Here is a 23,347-nt window from a genome sequence, read left to right as displayed (position 1 = left end):
GTAATTAAAACAGAATGGTATTGGCATAGAAACAATAGATCATTGGAACAGAATAGAGAGCCCAGAAATAAACCCAGGCATATATGGTCAATTTATGACAAAGAAGCCAAAAACATACAGTGGGGAAAGAACAGTCTCTTCAGCAATTGGTGTTGGGAAAATTGGACAGCCACATGTAAAAGAGTGAAACTTGAACATCCATCTTACAACATACACAAAAATTAACCCCAAATGGATTTAAGACTTGAATGTAAAACCTGAAACCATAAAACTCCTAGATGATAGACAACATAGGCAGTAAGCTCTTTGACATAGGTCTTGGCAATGATTTTTTTGAATCTGACAACAAAAGCAAAAGCAATAAAAGGAAAAATAAACAAGTAGAACTATATCAAAATAAAAACCTTCTGCATAGCAAAGGAAACCATCAACAAAATGGAAATACAGCTTGCTGAGTGGGAGAAAATATTTGCTATATATGTATTATATATATGTAGTCTGTTACTTTACATACACACACATATATACACTTTACAGAGAGAGAGGGAGGGCTAATATCCAAAATATAAGAAGAATTCATACAACTCAACAGCGAAAGAAAGAAAGAAGAAAGAAAGAAAGAAAGAAAAGAAAGAAAGAAAGAGAAAAAACGTTTAAAAACTGGGTAGAAGATCTGAATAGACATTTTTCCAAAGAAGACATACATATGGGCAACAAGTATATAAAAAGATTTTCAACATCGTTAATCATCAGGGAAATCAAATCCACAATGTTATCACTTCAACACCTATTAGAATGGCTATTACCAAAACAATAAAAATTAGCAAATATTGGTTAGGAAGTGGAAAAAAGTTCACTGTTGGTGGGAAAGTAAATGGGTACAGCCACTATGGAAAACATATGGAAGTTCCTAAAAAAAAATGGAAATAGAACTACAAAATGATCCAGCAATTTCAGTTCTAGGTATTTATCTGAAGAAAATAAAATCACTAAAAGATATAAGTACCCCCATGTTTATTGTAGCATTAGTTAGAGTGGCCAAGATAAGGAAACAAGCTAAGAATCCATCAGTGAGGGAATGGATAAAGAAGACATGGTATATATATACAGTGGAATATTATTGGGCCACAAAAATTAAATCTTGCCATTTTCATATGTCAACTATACTTAAATAAAAAACAAAAAAATCAGCCATTAAAAAAATGGTGGGGGGGATCTTGGCTCTTAAGACAGAGAAAGACAAATACATGATCTCTTTTATATGTGGGAGTAGGGGTGGGAGAAATGAGTGAAGGAGGTCAAAAGGTTAAAAAAAATCTTTAAAAGCTAGTTTCTCTTTAAAATATCTTTTTATATATATTAAATCTCATCTCTTGAATACATGTCATTTTATGTTGTATGTGACAAAATGGGAAGTACACATACTGCTGCATGCCAAAGTATGATATTTTTCTCTAGATAAAGTACTTTTGCAATTGAGTTGCAAGCTGACCTAGCCACTTTTATTATGGAATGTCATTTTTACTTGAAAGAACAACTGACAGAGTATAGGTATTCAGAGTTGGGTATTTGGCAGATATTTTCTTAAAAGTAAATGAAACGAGCCAGTTACTCCAAGGAAAATAATTGACACCATTTGTTATTAATGATAAAATACAAGCTTTCAAGCAAATATTGTAATTTTGGAAAATTTGCGTCTGCTCCCCCACCCATTAGTTTGACAGCCTACCAGTTTGTAAAGGGTTTTCTGATGAGCTCAGAGGCAATATGACTTTTTTATATTAATGGAATGTGTCAGTATTTGAAAGAGCTGTATAACTCAGTGAACCAGTATTTTCCAAATGACTAATATATGATGTTGAAAATCATGCATGGGTAAAAGAAGCATTCAAAGTACTAGACAGACCAATGGATTGTAATGTAACAGAGTACAAAAAGTTCATTGATACAGTTTCAGATTCCACATAGCCACTAACCTTTAAGAACTATCATTTCTTCAGTTTTGGTGTCCTATCAAAGAATAACCACAATTATCTGAAAAGGATACATATATAAAATCTGTGTGCGGCCGGTTTTCTTTATATAGTTCAACACATTTCACCAACAGATTGAATGCAGAAACAGACATAAGAATCTAGCAGTCTTCTATTAAACCAGCCATTGAAGAGATCTGCAAAATGTAAATCAATGCCACTATTCTTTTTTTCCCCTTTCTTTTGAAAAAGTATAGCTATTTTTATTTAAAATGTTACATATATTCATATATAATAAGTTTTTAAATGTCATTTAAAACAAGTTAATGCTTATCAATTTTTTTCTTTTTTTATTAAAGCTTTTGTTTATTGATTCAGGAGAAACACAGAGAGGCAGAAACATAGGCAGGGGGAGAAGCAGGCTCCCTGTGGGGAGCCCAATGCAGGATTCCATCCCAGGACCCTGGGATCAGTCTCTTGAGCTGAATGAAGGCAGATACTCAACCACTGAGCCACCTAGGCATCCCATTTTTTTTTCTTTTAAGTTCTAGTATGATGAATATCAATAGATATATTTCACATCAGAGCTCTTTGGGGTCTTCAATTTTTTGTTTATCTTTTAATTTTGAGATAATTAATAGTTGTAATAAATAATTGAGAGAGATTTCATGTACCCTTTACCTAGTTTCGTCTAATGGTAACACCTTGCAGAGGTATAGTTCAGTATTGCAACAGGGATATTGACAGTAATGCAGTCCACCTATCTTGTTAAGGTTTCCTTTATTTTACTTGTGCTCACTTGTGTGTGTGTGTGTGTGTGTGTGTGTGTGTACGCATATTTAGTTCTGTGCAATTTTATCATTTGTAGGCCTGGATTATTTCCCACACAGTCAAAATACAGAACAGCTCCATTACTGGAGCATTAAGGATCCCTTGTGTTGTTCTTTCTAGCCATACTCAATTCTTCTATCTCCCACCAACCCTTCTTCCTGACAACCACTAATATGTTCTGTGTGGCTCTAATTTTGTCATTTCAAAATCTTTAGTAGTTTTATTTTTTTAAGATTTTGTCTGTTGTTTGTTTATGAGAGAGTGCATGAGCAGAGGAAGGAACAGAGGGGGAGGGAAAAAGAATCCCAAGCATACTCCATGCTGAGCATGGACTCCAACGTGGGGGCTTGATCCCAGGACCCAAGATCATGACCTGAGCCAAAACCAAGAGTTGGAAGTTCAACCAACTAAGCCACCCAGGCACCCCTCAAAATCATTAGCTGTTTTAGTACATTAGAATCTTTCACTTTTAATTTCTAGTACAGTAAATATCAACTGATAAAGCCTGTAAAAATCAAAGCTCTGTAAGATTCTCTGTTTTTAAGACTATGAAGGTTTCCCAAGACCAAAGTGTTTAAAAACAGCTACCTTGAAGTAGGAAGAATCATTCCTATTTCTCCTTCCCAAGCTACTACAGAACAAGATGTGGTTTGTGGTGCCTCAATTCAGAATTCTCATGTTATCTAATGGGACCGTCAATATGAATGATGATTAGGTTCTTTAGTACAATTTGTCCATCCATGATCTAGGTTAAATTGAGACTCTTCGGGATCCCTGGGTGGCGCAGAGGTTTAGCGCCTGGCCTTTGTCCCAGGGCGCGATCCTGGAGACCCGGGATTGAATCCCACGTCGGGCTCCCGGTGCATGGAGCCTGCTTCTCCCTCTGCCTGTGTCTCTGCCTCTCTCTCTGTGTGTGTGACTATCATAAATAAATAAAAAATTTAAAAAAATTGAGACTCTTCTACTGACATCTGTGATTCTGAACGATTCAAAAAAAAGGCTTTAGCTTTCTGTTATATTCACCTTATTTTGTCTGTGGATTATTTATTTATTTATTTATTTATTTATTTATTTATTTATTTATTTATTTGTCTGTTTTTGTATCCTACGGGGTAAGAAAATGGAGTTAGAGATGACCATCTCCAGTCCTGACTTTTTAGGAAAGGAGTATGTGAAAGGAGGTAAGAATTGTGTTCAGGAAAGGAAATAGTATAGCCAAAGAATGAATTTTTCTCATTCTTTATTCTTGAAAAGCTGATTCTAGTGCTTCCCTTGGAACAATACAGAAATGGGAGGGATCATCAACCTTCTGTGGAAAAAAATAGTTTCAGAGGTAGTACCTAGGACCCTATCATCACTCATCAACTGCAAAGTTAATAGCTTTGCTGAAGGACAATGTGGTGAATTTCAAGAAGGCAGGAGATTATGGAGTGAGAAGACTTAGAAGAGCAGAATAGATGCTTCTTTCAGCAAAACCTTTGTCATAGTATGGACAGAGCCACGTGATTTGTGTTATGCACTGATTTCATTTATTCTATTTTTTCTTCCTTTGTTATACTTCCAACATAATATATCCATCCCCACACACTGGAAAGTTACAGGCTTAAATTATTAGGGTCTTTTGATCTGCTATCTCCTCTTTCCCAGAAAAGGTCTTTTGGGTTTGAGCTGAGATTCTATAGGGATCATTGCAGGAGAACTCCTTATGGCCAGTCTTACAATCTTCAAATTGTATGTTCACTTGCACTTGCATTTTCTATAGAAGTACAGACTGGAGCAGCTTCACTGCTGACCTTGACCAGGCGCTGATTGGTTAAAATTGAGTGCTAAAGTAAGTCTTCTGTGAATAATAGTATGTAGCTTCAAAGAACTGTTGGATGGCTGGTTATGGAGCAAGCTACCGTGTCTTTCTTTGCTTTTTCTTCCTTACCTTCTGCTACAAGATGTCTTGGAAATTAACCGGAGTTACAATCAAATTCTTTTTCAAAGCAATCTTAAGTGAAATCTGAAAGTTCAGCAGACCTGCAGCCTGTGCTTTCTTTTCCCTTCTTCTTTTCTACCTTCATTCCTACCAGCAGTCAGGGTCAAAGAGTGTTTGAAAAGGAGGTGATTTCCTCCTTCACTAATATTTAAGTGTTGTGTTGTTTTGTGATTTACTTGGAATATTCTGCATTCTGTCAAGAGCTTTAGCTTTATGGAATGGAGGAATTCAGATTTCTCTCTCCATCCTCATTCTATGATTTCTACCTGTCGGGCTCTTGCAAACAAGCAATTACTGATCTTCAAGGATAAGCAAAGATAATCTTTAAGAAAATACAGTAAACTTATTTTATCTCAAAATCTCAGTCAATAGGAGGCAGTTCAAATAACTGAAGATTTTTTTTCTCTGTATTTTTTTTCTCTGTATTTTAATTTGAGAGACAAATAAATTGATAAATGAGGGATGCCTTGGTGACTCAGCAGTTGAGTGTCTGACTCTTAATTTCATCTGGAGTCATGATCTCTAGGCCATGGGATCGAGTCTCCCATCAGGCTCTCCACTCAGCAGAGTCTGTTTGGGATTGTCTCCCTCTGCCTGTCTCCCCCACCCTCTCTTTCTCTCTCTCTCTCAAAAAATAAATAAATAAATAAATAAAATTGATAAATGGGATTTTAAATAAATACTTGTTCTTCTTTTTAATAACCCACCATAAGGGTACCTGGGTGGTTCAGTTGGTTAAGCATCAAACTCTTGATTTGGCTTGGTTGTAATCTCAGGGTCATGAGATTGAACCCCATGCTGGGCTCTGAACTGGATGGAGCCTGCTCAAGATTCTTTCTCTCCCTCACCCCCTCCCCAGCACTCACTCTCTCCCAAAAACAACAACAACAACAAAACCCCACAACAAAAATTTTGTGAGCCAAACAAGTTTTATAGGGGAGTACCTACATGTTTCATCCATGAATCAGGAACCTAGATTATTGTTAGCATTGCTGACGCTGAGTCACTGTAAAATCTTGAAGGACATTTGGAATTATCAAAAAAAAGAGAACATAGCTATTAATGTATATTTGATGACATTCTGCTTTCTATATAATCTTCTCTGATCATTCTGAATAAATCTGAACATTTATCTAACCATTATCTCCGATTATCTTTCATTCTTGGATAAAGGGAGTTTCTTAGAGTTATAGCAGTTGTCAGTAGAACAGTCTTCCTCTCCACCTTTGACTGTGAAGGTGAAGATATCAGACTCATATTTGTGAAGGGGACGGGGAAAGATCTGTCCCAAACATTTCTTTGCTACATTTTCTATCCCCCCAAATTATGTTGCAGCCTTGAAATTTTTCTTCCATCAGTTCCTCTCATGTGTGGGAGGCAGCTGAAGTCAGTGTATAATTACTTCTTGAGGGGAGATTAATGGCTCTGGCCTTTCTTTATTCTCTCCAGTCCTCATTTCTGTGTCACCTGCCTATCAGCACTTAGATCTCTAATAGGTGCTATTAAGACTAATATCTAAAGGTGAATTGAATTAAAAAATAAAGGACATGAACTAATGGGAAACTTAAGATATTTCCATTTTTAAATTCTCTGTCTCTTTTCAGGTTTTTCTTTTGTTTTGTTGTTTTATCTCCACATTCAGTGAATCCCAGGAGCCCTGGTGGCACTCCTTGGCATTTCAGAGACCAAGAATTGGCCCAGCTTTTATTGTTGTTGTAGCTATTAAGATATTTAATGACCTTAACTTTTTATATTCCCGTTACTTAATTTTCCCTGCTGGCACCAGTCTCTTGACAATCCTAGGTATATGGAAAAGGTGGCAAAATAAGTCCTTTTCTGATTTTTATCCTTTCCTGGAGAGCGGTAAATGAAGCTGTGTTAGTTCCAGTGAATAGTAGAATATGAAATCCCATAAAGCCACCTAGGTTATTAGATGAATATCACAGAGCTGCTTATTATGCACTATGGCTTAATGTAGATTATAGACGTGACCAAATGGTAATTAGCAGAGCTTGAGCTGTAATTAAACATTATTGTGCTGCTCTATGATTTCTCCTCAGATTTCTGTTGCAAAGTAGGAAACTGAGTGGTTCTAAACCCATAGGTGGATTTCTTTACTTCTTCCCACCCCTCAAAAAATCTTTTAATTAACTGACTAAATAAAGTCATCCTCACACAGAGATCTTGAATTCTACTTAGTACCTCTGACCAATAAGAGTAGTTTGGTCTGTATACATGTTAATCAGCTTTGTATATTAATTCTGTTTTTCTATTTAATCATTTCTGCTAAGTTCCTTCTCTGTACATATTCTGTAGCAGGGTTTAATTTGGCAAACTGAGTGCAACAAGAGTGTCTCTTACTTACACCTTAGATGTTTTCAGGATCTGCCTGTACAGAACTGGGGGCTTGGTTTTATTTACAGTGTTAGTAGCTTCCCTTCTCCTTGGCTTCCCAGAGGCACTGCATAACCTAGCAGGAAATGAAACCAGTTCTAGAAACAGCTGTCCTTGATGCCTGAGAGAGAGAGAATATATGTATATATAGAGAGAATATATGTATATATAGGGAATATATATACATATGTAAGTCCCCAGGGAGAGTGTGTGTGTGTGTGTGTATAACTTCTGTGTTTAGGATTGCTGTCTCATCAATGGAACAGGTTGCAACAAGACATGCTCAAGTGAGGTAGTCAGAAAGTTCAGAGGAGTGACTTAAGGTTCAGGCCAATCTGTATCCAAGAAAGAAGACCTTGAAGGAGTTTCTCTTGCTAGTAAAAGAATGATATAAAAAAAAGACAACAAACTCTAAGCAAAGAAAATGCATATACTGATTGTGAAATTGTTTTTGTCTCAGGTCTTCCCCAGGAGAAAAAATACAAAACAGAGGTGAGGCCAAGAGTAAAGATGATCTGTGTACTCTGTATCTAATTTTCTCTTTTTAGTAATTCTCAAGGGTAAAATCTCCAGGAAACTTCCTTCCAAAGAGATATGAGCAACCTTCTTGAAGAGTTCCTGAAAGAGCTTGATGATCAGACTCAGATTTCAGCTATACACAGGGGTAGTAAAGAGTTGAGCTTATGTTTTCTGTTTTTACTTTCTGATCTGTGCATAAAAATTTTAAAGGTCTTTCAGGGACCTACCACATCCCAAGAAAGTTGCCAAATTAAATGATGAATGCCTGATTTTCAGAAGTGCAAAAAGAAAGCAAAAATGCCTTTTGGCATTGACCATAATGCAGAAAATTCACTATATGGGTTTTGACTTCCATTTCATTTTATAAAAGAGGTGGAGTTAGGGACATATGGGGAGGGGGATAGGAGTTGGATGCATGCCAACAAGCAGATAGGGATAATGTTTTGGCAACTTCTCAGGTACCAGAATTCATCAGAATCTATGTTCTAGGGGATCCCTGGGTGGCTCAGCGGTTTGGTGCCTGCCTTCGGCCCAGGGCGTGATCCTGGAGTCCCGGGATCAAGTCCCACATCGGGCTCCCTGTATGGAGCCTGCTTCTCCTCTGTCTGTGTCTCTGCCTCTGTGTGTGTGTGTGTGTGTGTGTGTGTGTGTGTGTGTGTGATGAATAAATAAATAAAATCTTTTTAAAAAATCCATATTCTAGCATTCAGTGGGATCTGGCAGTGATGATTCACAAATAACAGTGACTTCTAAGCCAAAAAATGGAGAGCTAACTGCATAGAGTAGAGGCAATACCCAGATCTCAGCTTCTAGAGTAGTATCTGAGACCAGGAGTGTGTGTATGTGTCAGGAGGAGAGAAGTGGATTATAGGTAGAGCAGTGGTGATTCTGTAAAACCAGAGTTCTGTTGCATAACTGTCTAGTAGCTTGGATTATGGATGCATTTGTGGCTGTCTGGATGTAGGTCCATTGAAGGAGTACTCAAACTGTACTAAAAAATCTTTTATGGGGCACCTGGTGGCTCAGTCATTTGAGCATCTGACTCTTGATTTTGGCATAGGTCATGATCTCACGGTCATGGTACAGAGCCCTGCCTCTCATGGTACAGAGCCCTGCCTCTCAGCCCTACCCCACCTAGGGCTCTGAGCTCATCAGGGAGTCTACTTGAGATTCTTTTCCTCTGTCCCTCCCCCTCTCACTTGTGCTTGCTCTCCCCCCCACCCCCCGTCTCTTGAAATAAATAAACCTTTAAGAAAAAAAATATTTCACAAGGGGAAGAAGGTTCCAATCCTTGACTCTCATTTTTAAGTCTGTTGATTGGTGTCATACTTAATCTTCAGGGAAGATTTGTCAGTGTGTGAATTGAGCACTGTTGCATGTGCAGGACACTGTGTTCAGTTAGGATTTGGGCCCTATAGACTCAGAGTACTTTCATCAGTCTGATAAATGCTAGGATTTTAAAAAGTTAAGGGATTATTACCCTCTTTATTATAACTTTTAACTGTTGATATGTTGAATTCTTGGTTTCTAAGAAACTGCATTCGTGTGAGAGGTTCGAATTCTAGAGGTAGATTTCTGGTTTTTGTGTTCTCCTATTTCTGTGTGTGCATAATCAACTTCATCTGCAGACTGCCATGAATTGGCTTCTGGATAGTAACAGCACCTGCTGTTTCTTAAAGATAAATTTGATGTTAGATTCAGGCTCCAAAATGCTATTCTCATTAACTAGTTAGTCACTGTTGTAATCTCTACAGGTTAGAAACCCCCATCAGGTTGCTCCTAGCCCTCCTATAACTTTTAAGTAGATGTCCACCTAGCTAAAGATGAATTAAAGCACTAGTCTTGAAGTAACATTCCTAGGATCTGGTTATTTTCTCCCCTTCTTTATCCCTACCCATGTTCTTGGATTTTATACCTAATTAATGTATTATTTGCCAAATGATAGATTGGTGGGAAACAGTGGTGGCAATGGAACATGCCATAGAAGGCTTTTCTTTCTCATCAGTCTGTGTGCTCTAATATTGTTGAAATCTGGATGTGGTTCTCTGTCACTAGAGATTTTCAAATGAGACAGGATTTTTTAATACACTTTTAGCTAAGCACAGTTTATGAGAAAGATCATTAATAAGAAATCGAGCTGCACCTACCACAGGGTACACTCATATAAACCACTAGATATGTGGTGGTATCATGAGCTGGAACTTGAAAGGAAGGACCAAAGTCTTATATTTAGAGCCTTCCACACTGGCAGGAAAGAATGTAGGACTAGATTAAATAGAGAAGGTATTTCCTCTAAATGTTCTCTCTGCAACTCAGCTACTACTTTTCTTTCCTCACAGATGGAGTCCCCTGTCTCTACACCGGCGGTGCTACCACTGCACCTTTTGGTACCAGTGGTCAGTAATGACATCTCATCCCCCTGTGAGCAGATCATGGTTCGTACCCGATCAGTTGGGGTCAACACATGTGATGTGGCTCTAGCTACAGAGCCTGAGTGCCTGGGCCCCTGTGAACCTGGGACAAGTGTCAACCTCGAGGGCATCGTGTGGCAGGAAACAGAAGATGGTAAGTGCTATATGTGACTTTCCCATCCCTTCTCAACCTACTTCTGCCAACATGGGCTTATTGTTGTAAACAACACCAGTTATTTTTTAGGAGTCTTAAGTGACCATAGTCTGCTGGTGATACCTATCCAGAGGATTGCAGCATACTTCTTGGTGAAATCATCCAGCTTCTCAAGATTACCACTTTTTAAAATTAATTATCTCCCCTTCATAGCTATCAACAGTGTTAGCCCTGCTATTTAAGCAGTCATTTGATAAGTACTTGCCAGGTAATTCAAACTGTGTCTATACTCTCCATATTCCTCTTTACCATTTTATATGGGAGAATTTGAATGTAAATGAACTTTTGGGTCAGGCTTGAAGAGAATAAAATAATGAAAAGACAGCTGTTGGAGTCAAGGAAATAGAAAATAGTCACCCTTAAATTGACTTGGTGTTGGCTCATTGAATATGCAGCTCTTGCCTTTTTTTAACACCTGGCAGTGCAGCCAGCAACTTCCCACTGGTTGCCTCTTTGCCCAGCCACCCACACCACTTGATGCATCTGTCACTTAGTACAGATTTTATAGGCCTAGGCAACAGGGAAATGTTCACATGGTCTTGTTTTCAGGCATCCACTAAGCAGTTGGCTCACTGTAGGGTGCTTCTGCCTGAGGCTAACATCCAGACTTCTAGTATGTTCCATTTGTCCCTGAGAACAGAATCTCTTCTATTTTGGAAGTTCATAAACCTGAAAAAATAGGGGTGTAAAGGGACTTCACCAGGTATTTCTGATCCCTTGGTACCATCTGTGGCAATTTGATTTCAGCACATACATTCTTTTTGTAAAAAAATCCAAGTTCTTGTTAAAGAATGTGTGGTTTAAAGAGAGGCTGGGCCTCACAGTCCCATCAGGTCTCTGCATCAGTAACCAGACTTTCAAAGCATCCTCACTCTGGAGTGTAGAGGCCCAGAGGAGCACAGCTCATTATTTCTAATTATCATAAGCTATCTTGTCAGTTTGCCTGTGGAAATTCAGGTGTTTCATTCTGGTCTTTCTAATCAAAGTTTATTCCTCTGAATATTTTGTTGTGATTCAGTATTTATTTAAAGTCTATCGTGCAGTACGCATTGAGGTGATATATATAAAAAATTCTGTGGTTTTTTGGCTTTCTCATTGTTAAACAGCAATATAGTAAAGCTTCAGCTTTCAGAATAACATTGCTGATGAGGTTTTATAGTGTACCTGAGACTGTAATGCCAGAAAAAAAAAATCCTATTGTGTTAGAAACTGATGCAGAGACAATGGAGAGAGAGGTTGACCCTAGAAGTTGACTCTGGATAGGTGTATTCAGTATACAATCTGGAAATCACAAGTGGCTATCTCTAATTTTAAAAATCATCGGCCTATGGCCAAACATCTAAAAAGCCACAGAGTCTGTTGGAATAACAAACATGTCCAGACCACAGCTCTGTGACACCAAGCAACCTTCAGGGCCTGTTGCCTCAATATATTGAAGATAAAAGACATCAATTTCCTACCTATTTATTCTATCCATCTTCATAATGGTGACTTTTCTCCAAGGACAAGATACTTTTCATATATGTGAACCTGACGAAAACTTTGCAGGAAAATGAGGCTAACCCTTTTACTCTCCTGAGAACAATGGATACCTTTTTATCTGAGGATCCCTGTTCTCCCTCCCTGCCAAGGAAATGTTAGCGTGCGCGCACGCGCGCGCGCACACACACACACACTTTTTAAATTATTTCTTCTGAAAGGCTCTCTGGTTGTACCTGACAGCTTATTACCAAGTTCCCCTGTTACACATTTTTAATGCACCCCGCAGTTTATTTCACAATAGTTATCACAGTTTGTAATTTTATATAATTTTATTTTTCTAATAATGTCTGTCTCTTCCATGTTTTAGAATTCTGTGAGCTCAGGGACTGTTTTGCTCATCATTGAATATCTATTACTTAATACTTGGCACCTGTGGTAGGCCTTCAAGACTATTTGAATGAATGCTTACATCTAGTCATTGTCATTTCTAAATTATTTTTTAAAAGATTTTATTTATTTCAGAGAGAGAGAGATTGAGCAAGCATGAGCAGGGGAGGGGCAAAAGGAGAAGCAGACTCCTTGCTGATGTGCGGCTCCATGCAGGACCCTGGGATCATGACCCTTGCTGGAGGCAGACACTTAACCTACTGAGCCACCCAGGTGCCTCTAGTCATTGCTATTTCTAGATCTATGTTAACATATATCAAATGGATACTAAAATAGTATGAAATTAGAAACCATATCAAATACTTTACAAAATTCTAGACCGTCTCTGAAACTCAGAATACATACTGCTGTCACCAGATTTGAGATCACTCTAATTTATACCTATAAGATTTTTAGTTCTCTTACTTTTTAATATCATATTTTCTCCCGTTTATTATATTGCATTTCAGGGCCTAGTACCTTTCCTTTCTTTTTCATTCATCACAAGGGAAAGAGAACTGTTCTGCAATTATATACTCTACTCTGCTTTCTGACCCTCCCAGAGGGCCTTCACCTGAACTGTCAGTTGGTAAAGGTCTGAATTGGGATCAGAGTTGGTTTACATTCCTTTTCATCTTCAGGTGACAGAGATTTCCTGCAAAGATCATTCTCTGCAGATCTATAAGATCTAGTATACTGAGTCTGTCCTCAAGTTAATAATAAGAACTATATATGGATACTTTTTTAAAAAATCCTTCAGCCTTCTGGGCTTTTTGTCTGCTACCTGACACTTTGTACTTCTGTCTGTCTCTTTGCCCAGCAAAGATAGCAAAACTACTATCTTCAAATGGAAAAATCCTTAGAGCTTAGAGAGAAGCTGTGAATGTTTGGCCTCTGAGGGAAATGGAGGATCATGAGGTCCTTGTAGAACTGAGCCTTCTTGCTGGGAACAGGTGTAGGGGTCAGGACCTCAATTCTTCCTCGTTTCTTTGCCTACCTGTCCTGTAGTGTTGCTTCTTTCTTTCCTAGCTTTCAGTGCAAACCTTGCCTTGGAAACATCTTTAAATTCCTGCAGATTCTACCTCTTTTTAGGCTGTTCATAATTCAGCTAGCACTGTAAAGATCTTACTTGACTAGGCTCAACCTTAGGACTTTTAAGACTCAAGTATAACTTGGAATGTTTTCTTTGGCTTTTTTGAGACTTAACACTTCTGCAGAGGTCTGATTCTACCTGATTTCATTTTGTCCCACCTCACTTCAAATAAAAATATCAGGGGTACCTGGGTGGCTCAGTTGGTTAAGCATCCAACTCTTTTTCTCAGCTCAGGTCTTGATCTCAGTGAGGTCCTGAGTTCATTCCCCACCATGGGCTCTACGCTGGAGGTGGAGCCACTTAAAAAAAAGAAAAATCAAAAGAACAGGGTTCCAAGTCCATTCCTAGTTCACAAGGCATACTTTAACCCAGGGTCCTGGAAACAATGTATAAGAGTCTTTTTTTTGTGGGGGGTACAGTGAGTGGCCCAGTGGTTGAGCATCTGCCTTCTGCTCAGGGCGTGGTCCCGGAGTTCCGGGATCATGTCCCGCATCGGGTCCTCATCAGGCTCTTGCATGGAGCGTGCTTTGCCTCCCTCTGCCTGTGCCTCTGCCTCTCTCTCTCTCTGGTTCTCATGAATAAATAAATAAAATAAACAAAAAGATATTATTTTTTAAAGATTTTATTCTTTTTTTTTTAAAGATTTTATTATTCTTTTTTTTTTAAGAGTTTATATATTTACTCATGAGAGCCAGAGAGAGAGAGAGAGGCAGAGGCATAGGCAGAGGGAGGCGAAGCAGGCTCCATGCAGGAGCCCGATGCAGGACCTGATCCTGGAACTCCAGGATCACACCCTGAGCCGAAGGCCGATGTCCCAATGTATAAGAATCTTTAAGGCAGAACATATTCTTTTGCTGAGACAAAATTGCTTCCTGGCTTCTATGGTGTTTTTAAGAAAGGCAAGGCTAACTTTAAGAATTCCAGGAGATGCTATAGGTTTTCTTTTTTAAGAATTCCAGGAGATGCTATAGGTTTTCTTTTTACACTAAGTGTAGCATTACTTTAGCAATGTGCTTTCTGGAAGAATTTGTGGTATGGTGGCAAGAACAATGGAGTGAAAAATAGGAGAACCATTGGCTATTATATTTTGAAAATGAACAGTTTCATAAATCAAAACTAAAAAATATTAATACTAATGATGAAACTTCATTATACACTTTTATAAATTTGTTTTCTCAGAAAAACAAAACTACTTCTCTTGCCAGTCTCCCATTCAGGGGATCTCCACCTGCATTTTTCAACTCCTGATCCTAGTCTGACAAGTGGAAGAATTCACAAAATCCAGTTGCTTTGGATGCAAGTATATGCTAGCTGACTTAACGTTGAGCTTGCAGTACTGCTTAGCAATCCCTTCATGTCACCCTGTTACATTCACATTTCTCAATGCTTAACCTCATTCTCAAGATTCATTCATTAGCCCAATTCATTTTCTTTTCATGCTCTTAAGCAGCTAGGATCAAAGACTCCCACCTGAACCCTCCCAGCTTCCCTCTTCTTTCTTAAAATGTATTTTTATGTCCTATTATTTCCTTTTTCTCTCCTTATTCTGAAGATTCTTTAAGACTTTATACCATGAATTTATCTATTCTTTCTTCTTCGTCTTTATTCTTCCCCCTTGTATTTAAATTCTTTCCCTCTGCAACAGTTTTTTACGGTGAAAGTATTTTCCTCATCCTTGCTACCCCTTTGAACTATTGACCTCTCTCCTTTTCATCACTGCTTGCTACTGCTGTTTACAATCTCTTTTTACCTACTCGGTATCATGCACCTTCTTGCCATCAGATTTCTTCTGCCACCATTTGACTGAAATAATCTTATACCAATGAATTTTCCAAAGGTCTTTTCTCAGTCTGCCCTAGACTTTTAGAAGCTCTACTATTTCTCTATTCTTGAAACTCTCTCTCTTGTCATTATCATACCTCTCAAAAATCTCATTTGTCTTTTTGACTGGTTATTTTCTTTGTGTCAGTACTTCCTCCTTGTATTTATTAGGTCAGAAATTCCAGAAGGGTTTTAGGGTGCTGAAATATTGGTCGGTTCTGTTCTGTTGGCCTTTAGCGAGGGCCTTTGGCAACTGGTGCCCTACTCCTTTCTCCTAGACAAGCAGCCTTATCCACATATATTATTTTCATGTACTATGTATGCCATAGTGGGGAAAGTTGAAGCATTGCGTTAAGAATGGGATTTGACTCCTAGGAACAGAATATGAAGTAATAATGATTTAATATAAGAAAACTCTGATGGTAGGCAGTGCAGGGTTAGTGTGATGACTTCTAATGTCATCAGTGTTCCAGGATCCTTAAAGTTAGATCTTCATTGCAAGATTTCTAATGTAGCTCTAGACATCACATTTACTTTCCAGGATTGAAAATGAAGGAGATAAGTAGTTTCTGCCATCCACCTAATCTGTTTCCCTTTGACAAGCTTTCCCAGAATCCAGATCTAAGACTTCTGCCTACATCTCATTGGCTACCCTTTCTGCAAGGAAATGTAGTATTTTAACTAGATACATTGTTTTCCCACACAAAGGAAGAAGGGGAAGCAGGTAGTTTGCTCTGCTGCTCTACTTTGCATAACCTTCATACGTCGCAAATCCCAGAAGTCATTGCTTCAGCAGCCTTCTTTTAGGAAGTGCAGTCTTTTATATTCATGGCTCCAGCTGTCTCCCTTATATGAACAATCTCCAAATCTTTATCTCTAGACTTGACCTTTTGGCTAATCCCATTTTATACATCACCAGAAGCTGATTTCTTAAATTCAGAGTGTTTAAAAAAGAATAATCTTTTTCCTGAAATTTTGCTTCTTTCCCTCTTCTGTTTCTCTTTATTACGCCTACTTTTACAACCTGTTTTACTGTATTACCATTCTACCTGTTTTCTAGGCTCACACCTCCCTAGAGTTATTTCTGACTCTTAATTTTAATTCTTCATCTTTTTTTTTTTAAGCAAGCTCCACACTCAACGTGGAGGCCAACATTAGCCTTGAACTCATGACCCTACACCCAGGCACCCCTATTCTTCATCTTTTTGTATAGTTTTTACTGGTTATTTTGGGGATTATAATATATGTATTCAATTTTCCACAGTCTACTTAAAATTGGAACGTTTTTACTACCTCAAGTGGAATGTAGAAATCTTACCACTATGTAAGACCCTTTCCCCTCCCTTCTTTATGTTGTAATTGTCTTATGCTCATTGCCAAAAACAGGTAATGTTTTTTAACAGTTGAAAAAAATCAAAACAGGAATATTATTCTTGTGAAGATTATATGAAATCCAAATTTTATTGCCCATAGATAAAGTTTAACTGGAACCTAGGCATATTCATTTCATGTATTTTCAGCCACTTTGCACTAGAGTGGCAGAGTATTACAACAAAGACCATATGGCCTGCAGAGTAAAAAATATTCACTGTGTAGTCTTTTACTAAAAAAGTTTGTAAACTCCTGGTCTTATGAATTACATTTAATACATTGAAAACCCCATCAGACAATTTTTAGAGAATTTTCCCTTTCAGTCATGTGATACATACTTTAAAAACTCAAGAGAGGGCAGCCCCAGTGGCACAGTGGTTTAGCGCCGCCTGCAGCCCAGGGTGTGATCCTGGAGACCCTGGATCGAGTCCCTCGTCAGGCTCTCTGCATGGTCCCTTCTTCTCCCTCTGCTTCTCTGCCCCTCTCTCTCTCTCTCTTTCTCTCTGTCTCTATGAATAAATAAATAAAATCTTAAAAAAAAAAAAAACCTCAGGAGAATAGTTTATTACTTTTACCCATATAATTAATATTTCTGTTGCTCTTTCTTCATTCCTGGTGTTCCAGTTGTATCTCTCTTGTTTTCCGTCTGTCTGAAGAATCTCTTCCTAATTCTTTTGGCTATTAATTCTCTGAGAATGTCTTTATTTCACCTTAATTCTAAAAGATATTTTTTTCTGGATACAGACATCTAGGTTTGTATTTCTTTTCTTCTTACACTTTAAAAATGCTCTGTTTCCTTTTTATAGCCTCCATGGTGTTATATTGGAAATGGTCATGTGTCACTAGTGATTTACTATATTGGACAGCAAAGGGGCTAGATGATCTTTATGTAATATATACTCTGGAAGCGTAATAATAAACTGTGAGATAGAAGAATAAATGTGTGGGAGGGTGAAGAAGCCACCCTTCTTCAGTAACTACATTTGCACAGACCCAAGGTGACTCCTGAGTCTGGCCCCTGTTACCTGGGAGAACATTTGGCCCTGCTTCAAACTCTGTGGTTGAGTCTTGTACTTTGGTCTGTGGGTTGCAGTTTTCTCATTATCAGAGTAATAGGCAGTGGTTTTGCTTAGCAGGAAGTTAGTTTGCCTGTGGTAGCTCCACTGAGAACCTGCCTCAGCAGTTCTTCATCCTCATCTGATTGCAGATCCCAGCTTCAGGTCTTTATCCTTCTTGCTTAAAAAAAAAAAAAAAGAAGGGGCTGTCCATTAATCTTCTTTCATGGAAATGGTAACCTTGATAGTTACCCTTGGTATATTCTGTATGATTCTGATGTAGGGAAGTATGTGTGTGAAACCATGAAGTATCCAATTTAAGATATTTATACTGGAAAGTTAGGCTGGTTCTCAGCTTTTGGTTTTTCTTTTTCCTTTACCTAATTAACAGTCCTTCACCTTCACTCTTCCCTCAGGCAGCACTTACCTGGAGAAAGAAATGGTGCACAGTGACCATGCTTTCTCCACTGCTTAGCCAATTACTTACTAGCCTGACTCCGGCAGAAACAGCTCCACCAATAGGAGAGTCATAAAGAGTCTAGCAGCCATTGTCTGGCACCACAAATCTTCATAGCAACAGACCACCACATGGCAACAGCAGCCACACAAAGGAAACATTAGGGAAATCAATACTTACTTTCTCCCACCCCTCCCCCACCCAAAACAACAGCCAACACATTTTTCCCACCTAGCAGCTGACTCCCAGGGGATGCTTTAGGGCAGTTAAGTGTCTGTATACCTTTGTAGATTATGTTATCTGCCCACTGTCATATACTTAAATCCTGAAGCCCTAAGGAAAATTTTCAGTTACGGAATTTTTTGAGATTCATTTTATAAATTGTAAAATAGGGATCCCTGGGTGGCGCAGCGGTTTAGCGCCTGCCTTTGGCCCAGGGCGTGATCCTGGAGACCTGGGATCGAATCCCACATCGGGCTCCCGGTGCATGGAGCCTGCTTCTCCCTCTGCCTATGTCTCTGCCTCTCTTTCTCTGTGTGTGTGACTATCATAAATAAATAAAAATTTTAAAATAAATAAATAAATAAATTGTAAAATAAACTAATATCCAGGGAAGAGAGATGTCCTTTTGTGTACTGTCACCCATCACCTTCCTCACCCCAGGAAAGCACAGTGGGGTGGTATAGTTGGCCAGACTATGGATTTGGCAGATGAGCAAGATTGCTTAAAATGTGATTATTTTGATATTTCAGTTGTTACTTTAAGATGGGTTCAGAGACATACATATTTTGTTATGAATGTTATCCTTTAAAATAATTTAGTTACTAATACTTATGTATGAAACCCAGTAAGTGATACTAAAACAATAAATACAGTCTGGTATAAATGGCATATGATTTGGCCTATGATTCCAAGAGGTAAAAGGGTAAGGTTGTTTCACTGGTCTGGGCCAAAGTGTCCTCATTTGTGAAATGAGGAGGTTGGACCACATATCTCTATGGTCCTTTCATTTGTGATATTTACAATTCTGTGATCATTTGTGTGGGACAGAAGAGAACTGTCTTTGTTAATCATTCATTGGTTGTGGTGAGATCTGCTGGAAGATGTTGTTGAGCCCTCTGGTCTCAGTGCTTACACTGCTAAAAACAGGTCCTGGCCCTGCCCTGGTTGATAAAGCTGCTGTAACAATGATGGGCAGAAGCTATTAACAAACTTGGCAACCAGCCTTTTCTCCCACAGCAGTAGTTTTCAGACCGGTTCAGGCAGAGCTTTGCTCCCAGGTCACTGCTCTTGCCTCTTAATGATACCAGTAAGAACTCACTCTTTCTCTCTCTTCTCTCTGGCTCTGACTGCTTTATGAAACAAGAGGCTGTTCGGCACCTCTTCTGATACTTCATTATCCTATCTCCCTCAGGCTTTACTGAACAAAGAAATCATAGGGCATCAACTTCATAATTTAGGCAGCTGGAGATCATTTCCCCAGGATAGGGGTGGGTAGGTAGCTCATTCCCCCTGGCATGAGGCAGCATTGCTAAATGGCCTGTGTTTTGTCTGCCAGGCTTAGGCTTTGTTAGGCCCATTCAGCCTTCTCTGTATTTGAGTTAAATTATAGTGGCAAACCAAGCCCCTGTACTTTCAGAAGGGTAGGGGTTAGGAAAAAATGGAAAGTGTGTCATTTATAGTCCCTGCTACTTGCTAATTGCTCAAGGAATTTTTGTTTAATCCACTGTCACTGTGCTTACTCCTGCCAGATCCTTTATTTCCCCTAGTTGCTGCCTTCATGGCCTTCTCCATAGCAACAAGCTCTGTGACAAAAAGGCTATGGTGAGAAATTGAGTAGTTTCCCCTCCTACAAGCTGTACTCTATTTTTTTGTTTAGTACGTCTTTAAAAAGCCGAAAAGACTGCTATCGAATACTTTTCTACCCCAATTGAACTCAAAATCAATGAAACTTTTTAACCCTGAACTAATTCAGTGAAAAATCTGCCTTCTACTTGAGTCTGATTATGCCCACCTTTTGAAAATTTTCTTTTATCATTCAGTATATTAAAATACTGTGCTAAAAAAATAAAAAAATAAAATATGGCGCATATTCCCATTTACCAAGCTCCCCTCTGCTTTTCAGCTTTTAGCCTGCTCCTTAGAATTATTCTATTAAAATATCTCCCAGAATCAGGTATCACTATGGAGAAAGAATGGATGGAGAAAGTAGAAACACTTTCCCCCACCACTACCACCCCAAGCGCTGTTGCATTAGACACTAGACTGGTCTGCTACCCTGGAGTTTGGGCAGACTGCCCAAAGTATAGAACTAGCTTGCATCTCAGCTGATCCTGATACTGATGCACAGGAGTCACAAACCCAGGTGTTTTTGTTTTTATGTTAATAGGTCTTATTGAACAATAACAGATATAAACATGTGCACAAATTATTAGCAAGCAGGTCATCAAGTTTTCAAAGTGAACCCACTTTGTGGTATCAGTACCTAGATGAAGAAATGCATTATTACCACAACCCCAGAAGCCCCTTCATTCTTCCCTTCCAATAACCAACCCCTTAAAAAAAAAAAAAATCTATTCTGACTGCCAACATCATGGATTAGTGTCCTCTATTTTGAACATTATAAAAATAAAATCATTACATTGTGTACTTTTTTAATGTCTAGGTGTTTGACATTATGCCATTGAAATTTATCCATGTTGTTACGTGTAGTGGTACTTTGTTTATTTTCATTATTTTATAGTATTTCATTATGTGAATATAACACTATTCAGTTGTTGATGAGCATTTGGATTGTTGTAGTTTAGGCTGTTGTACAAAATGCTGCTGCAAAAATTGTTGTATGTGTCTTTTAAAGACTGTATGTACACATTTCTATTCTGTATATACTTAGGAATGGAATTACTGGGCAGCCCTGGTGGCTCATCGGTTTAGTGCTGCCTTCAGCCCAAGGCGTGATCCTGGAGACCCGGGATTGAGTCCCACGTCAGGCTCCCTGCATGGAGCTTGCTTCTCTCTCTGCCTCTCTCTCTTTCTCCTCTCTGTGTATTCTAATGCATAAATAAATAAATAAATAATCTTAAAAAAAATAAAAGGAATGGAATTACTGAGTCCTTCAGTACATATCTGGTCAGCTCCAGTAGATATTGCCAGTTTTCATGAGTGTCTGAACTGATTTATACTCCTACTTCTGATTAGAACCCTGGTTGCTCTGCATCCTTACCAGCACTTGACTTTACTTGTCTTTTTCGTTTCAGCCATCATGCTTGGTGTATGGTATCTCACTGTGATATTAATTTGCATTTCCATGAAGATCATGAAATTAATAAGATATATTTTCATGTGCTAATTGTCCATTTGGAAATCTTTTATGAAGTGCATATTCAAACATTTTAACCACTTTTGGATTGGGCTGTATGTTTTTTCTTATAAATTTGTAGGAATTTCTTATATATTCTGAATATGAGTCCTTTATCAGGGGTGTGTGTGTGTGTGTGTGTGTGTGTGTGTAATGTCTTCTATTTTGTATCTTGCCTTTTCTCTTATGGTGTAACTTTTAATGAATTGGAGGTTCTTCATTTTTGTGAGATCTGGTTTATCTTTTTTTTCTTTTATAGTTAGTGCTTTGTGTCCTATTTAAGAAAATTTGGGGGGCACTGGTGGCTCAGTCAGTTGGGCTTCTGCCTTTGGCTCAGGTCATGATCCCAGAGTCCTGGGATCGAGTTCCACGTCAGGCTCCCTGCTCAATGGGGAGCCTGCTTCTTGCTCTCCCTCTGCTGTTTTCCCTGCATATGCTTTTCTCTCTGTGTCAAATAAATAAATAGGAAAGAAAATTTTGCCTTTCCCAAGATAATAAAGATATTCTCCTATATATTTTTTTGAGAACTTTACTTTTTAAATTTTTCATATATAGATCTACAGTCTGAGATTGATTTTTCTTTAGGGTATTAGTTGGGAGTCAAGATCCTACTTTATTTATATAGTTACATAAATGACCATAAATGACCCAGCACCTTATTGAAAAAGGCCATTCTCTCCACCATCACCCCTGTACTGCAGTGTCACATTTGTCATAAGTCAAGTGACATAGGTGTGGGGTGTGGGTTTATTTCTGAACTCTTCTGTTCTACTCATCCATTGTCTGGTCTTGTGTGAGTACTACACTGTCTTAATAACTATAGCTTTCTGAGGCTTGGTATCTAGTACTGTAAGTTCTCCAGCTTTATTGTACTTCTTCAAGATTTCCTTGGATATTCTTGGGTTTTTGCATTTTCATATAAATATTAGGATCAGTTTGTGAATTTTTATGAAAAACACACACACAGCCTGTGGAGATTTTGAGTGGAGTTACATTGGCTTGACAAATAAATTTGGAAAAGAGCCAAAGTTTTATCCTTTTATTTAAGCTAGTGTTACTCAGTTGGGGATTGGCATAGTGGTGCATGAGATCAGAGCAAGTCAGTGATACCACTTAGGAAGCTTGTTTAAAAGATATGTTGACTATCCCTTATTCTTGATGTTCTGAATCAGCAGTCTTATAGAGCTTAGGTGTTTATTGTGAAACAACTTTCCAAGAAATTATGATTTGCTGCCATCATCACTGTTCTCCACCCATTCTGTTTGAGAGCCACTGACCTAGACTGTAATCTTGGCTAGCAGCAGTAATTCACTGAGGCTAATTGAGGTAAAATCTGATTTAATCAATGCCAGGTCTGATTTGGAGGCCATATTTCCTAAGACTACAGTAACTACCAAAAACTTGGTGGTTTAAAACAAATTTATTATCTCACAGTTTTGGATGCTAGAAGTCAGAAATCAAGGTGTTAGCAGGGCTGTGCTCTCTGTGATGTTGTAGGCAAGAATGTTTCCTGGCCTCTTCTAGCTTCTGGTGTTTGCCAGCAATCCTTGGCATCCCTTGGCTTATAGATGTCATCACTCCAGTCACATGGTTATCTTCTCCCTCTGCCTTCACATCTTCTTTCCTCTGTATGTGTCTGTCAATGTGGCCAAATTTCCCCTTTTATTAGGACACTAGTCATACTGGATTAGAGCCCACTTAAATGACCTCATTTTAACTTGATTGCCTTTGTAAAGACACTGTTTCCAGATAAGATCACATTCTAGCTATGGGAAGTTTAGGACTTCAATATATCTGTTTTGGGGGACACAATTCAACCCAAAACAGAAGCCATTGAAAATTTCAAAATACTTATTGTCACAGGTTAGAGGAAGGAAATCCAGAACCGTTTATAATAATAAGAGACGTTGCTTCGCAAAGCTGCTCTGGATAGAAGATCATCCACCCTCTGACAGTCTCAA

General features: G+C 38.5%; 1 protein-coding gene across 3 annotated transcripts in view; it reads left to right on the top strand.

Moving 5' to 3' along the window:
* ZNF609 (zinc finger protein 609) overlaps positions 1-23,347 on the top strand; it is a 210,812-nt gene that overhangs the window by 144,561 nt on the left and 42,904 nt on the right. For all 3 annotated transcript variants that reach the window (XM_041743317.1, XM_041743318.1, XM_041743316.1), the window contains one exon: positions 10,038-10,263. In XM_041743317.1, the coding sequence (XP_041599251.1) occupies positions 10,038-10,263 (226 nt within the window). The remainder of the gene's footprint in view (positions 1-10,037; positions 10,264-23,347) is intronic.

This window comes from Vulpes lagopus, chromosome 2 (assembly GCF_018345385.1).
Source record: "Vulpes lagopus strain Blue_001 chromosome 2, ASM1834538v1, whole genome shotgun sequence".
Taxonomy (NCBI): domain Eukaryota; kingdom Metazoa; phylum Chordata; class Mammalia; order Carnivora; family Canidae; genus Vulpes; species Vulpes lagopus.
The sequence above is the reverse complement of the archived record's forward strand: the minus strand, read 5'-3'. Positions and strand labels throughout refer to the sequence as shown.